The sequence below is a fragment of the Pyrus communis genome, chromosome 10, assembly GCF_041283825.1.
Source record: "Pyrus communis isolate YQ-2024b chromosome 10, ASM4128382v1, whole genome shotgun sequence".
Taxonomy (NCBI): domain Eukaryota; kingdom Viridiplantae; phylum Streptophyta; class Magnoliopsida; order Rosales; family Rosaceae; genus Pyrus; species Pyrus communis.
In genome coordinates this window covers 1,618,035-1,620,726 of record NC_142574.1, presented here as the reverse complement: position 1 = coordinate 1,620,726, position 2,692 = coordinate 1,618,035, and the positions used below count along the sequence as shown (strand labels likewise).

General features: G+C 37.7%; 1 protein-coding gene across 2 annotated transcripts; it reads right to left on the bottom strand.

The window, feature by feature from the left end:
• Nucleotides 1-377: 377 nt before the first annotated feature.
• LOC137727293 (RNA-binding protein 2-like) lies at nt 378-2,254 on the bottom strand. 2 transcript variants are annotated; one of them, XM_088677500.1, is made up of 4 exons: nt 2,099-2,254; nt 1,354-1,648; nt 991-1,241; nt 378-733 (listed from the first exon to the last, which is right to left on the bottom strand). In XM_088677500.1, the coding sequence occupies exons 1-4, from the start codon at nt 2,183-2,185 to the stop codon at nt 623-625; spliced, it is 744 nt and encodes a 247-aa protein (XP_088533626.1). In that variant the 5' UTR covers nt 2,186-2,254; the 3' UTR covers nt 378-622. The 2 variants fall into 2 exon arrangements, with proteins under 2 accessions (XP_088533626.1, XP_068322257.2); XM_068466156.2 differs by having other exon boundaries at nt 1,086-1,241.
• Between the last annotated feature and the right edge of the window lie 438 nt (nt 2,255-2,692).

The window sequence follows — 2,692 nt, the reverse complement described above, 5'->3', positions numbered from 1 at the left end:
ATGTATACAGTGGCATAGATTAGTCGACAGCCCACTAGCTAGTGCTTAGCATTGTGAGGATATAGCATAAGCCTCAACTGCAGTCCAAAGGTAATGACTGGGAACAAATTTCTATGAGTTTCTTATGTGAGTTCATCAAACATTGTAAGGAGCATAAGCTAAGTAAAATGAGTTATGATGATTGTAGGACTTCATTAGGTTAGAATGTCCAGATAAATATATAACTAATGTGGAGGAAAAATGTACGGGACACTATGGTGGCAAGATACCCGGGCCATGGAAGTCTTCTAGAATATGAAAACAATCTATAGGCAAACTATCTCTGTACTAATTTTGTGGTAGTCTATGCACGGTATAATATCAGAGAAAAGAAGATATTCAGAATTAAAACATTCCTTGAGTAAATTGTAGACCATGGACGTGCAAAATCAGATCGTTTAACACAACTATAAAACTGTTTCTGATATTTCACTACCTAGAACAACAATGTGCATCAGAAGTGCTTACAATTAGTGTGTGCCCAAGCCTGAGCAATATATATATATATATATATATATATATATATATAATGTATAAGAGCAAATGCAATCTTGATTACATCAACACAGATGTTTCTCATCACCTAATGCCAATCACCCCTTGTTACGGCAAGGTCTAGACCTGGGATCCGGGAACTGATAAAACTGCAGTCGCAAGTAATTAAAATCAGGAGCTTGTTCATCCATTTCATAACCTACGAATGCAACACAAATGTCAGCATCTTCCAGCGTTTCAAAGACAACAAGCACGGGAAAATAATGAGCAATCCAGTTAGTTCTACGCGATCTGGAGTGTAGAGATATTATGAACTCCAATATTAAACACAAGAAGCCATCTATAACATTTTTGTGAACCGCCTCAACCACTTTATACCTACTATGCATGAAAGAATTTTAACATAAATTTTCCATTTACATGGTTGAATAAGGTACGATAGAAAATAGCACTTACGAACGTATAAGGAAACAAATAAAAACAGAACGAAGGTTTAAGCTTTCTTTGGCACTGATAGTCACGAAGGTTGATGACAAGAAAAAGGCAATGACCTTGCAAGGCACTCAGAGCAGTTGCTGCACAGGCTGGATTTTCAAAATCCACAAAACAAAGAATAAGAGGATCCCTGCCACGCTGCATTATGGACAAACCTGACTCTTCGTTCACAAGCCTCACTGCTTTGTATCCCACAAAAGGACGAAAGATATCTTGAAGAGTAATGTATAGGATGAGGGATTGAAAAATTATTGACTAAAACAATAAGATTGGAAAGCAATATGCAATCATTCATAGGCATCATAGAAAGATCATAAAGGATACGAGCTACTTCCCTCCTTGTGCTATCAGGAGGAAGTCCTTCAACATATAAAGTGCTGGATGCATCCAGAGGTAAGGGAACTGTTTCACGCCCAGGCCTAGGCATTGTATCAACTGGGAACTGATTATTAAGACTCATATTTCGACCATATGCTAATAGATCAGAAGACGTAGCTCTAGGACTGCCCCTCATAGAATGATCAGCCATTGGAGGACCTGTCATTTCACCACTAACAGCCTTTCCCATTCCAGCTCCACCAAAAGTACTCGCTTCTCCAAAAGTGTACGAAGGCATTTCCTTTAAAAGCAAGTAGGATACATGTTTTAGTACAAAAACAGAGATATGTATCACAAAGGAGCAACTAGAGGAAGAAGAGGCCATGTTGAATGTTCTCACTATCATAAAACCAAGTAAAATGGAAAAGAAATATCAAGAGAATGTCGATTGAAGCAAGTCAGAAAACAGAAATTAGGAACTGCATCAAATACAATTGTCTCTAATAAAACAAGTGGATTGTCTAACATTAGGCATATTACATGATACACAATGAACGAAAATTGTAAAAACAGATTCATAGCATAGACCGAGATTCATATACATTGAATCTTTAACTAAATATTCAATAACTAGGGATCCAACGGCCATTGATCCCGATCCATTCTAAACAAACTTGGCAAACCATTCTCCATGTCCCATCTCCCTTTGTCTATCTCCAATCCCATAGTTAGCCTTGCAATAAATACCTACCAAATAAGGACTATAGTCCTGGGTGGCTGGGCAACAGAGAAGAAGAAACACCAACGACGACTTGGAATTATACCAAACCAAGTCCATCCGTCTATCTAATCCAGAGCTTGCTCCTTGCTCTTGCAATTACAACTTATATGCACTAGTCCCTGGACAAGTTGTGGGACAATTTACACTTAAGTACAATAACTATTTACAGTTACCCCTTTTGCCTTTTTCATTTTTACCACAACTACGCTATTTAGATAACAGTCACATTGGCACCAATAAATTGCTTAGACATTTTCCTGGTTTATAAACTCAATATCATTTGGGAAGTGTTATTGGTACTCCAAAAATCTCATTCTACTCTTCACAACTGTATTTTTCTTTCCTAATATAGAAAGTTTGGAGTGTAGAATGAGATTTTTGGAGTGCTAATAACAATTCCCTATCCTTTGTGCCCTAAACTACCTTTTCCCCTCCTTTTTCTCTTCTAGTTCCAAAAGGATGATAGAACAAGAAAAAGGAGTAATGGCACCAAACGAAACCCTCCATACCACATGGCATGTAACCACTCAGACTTGTTCTCCAACCAAACCCTAGCTCATTTTT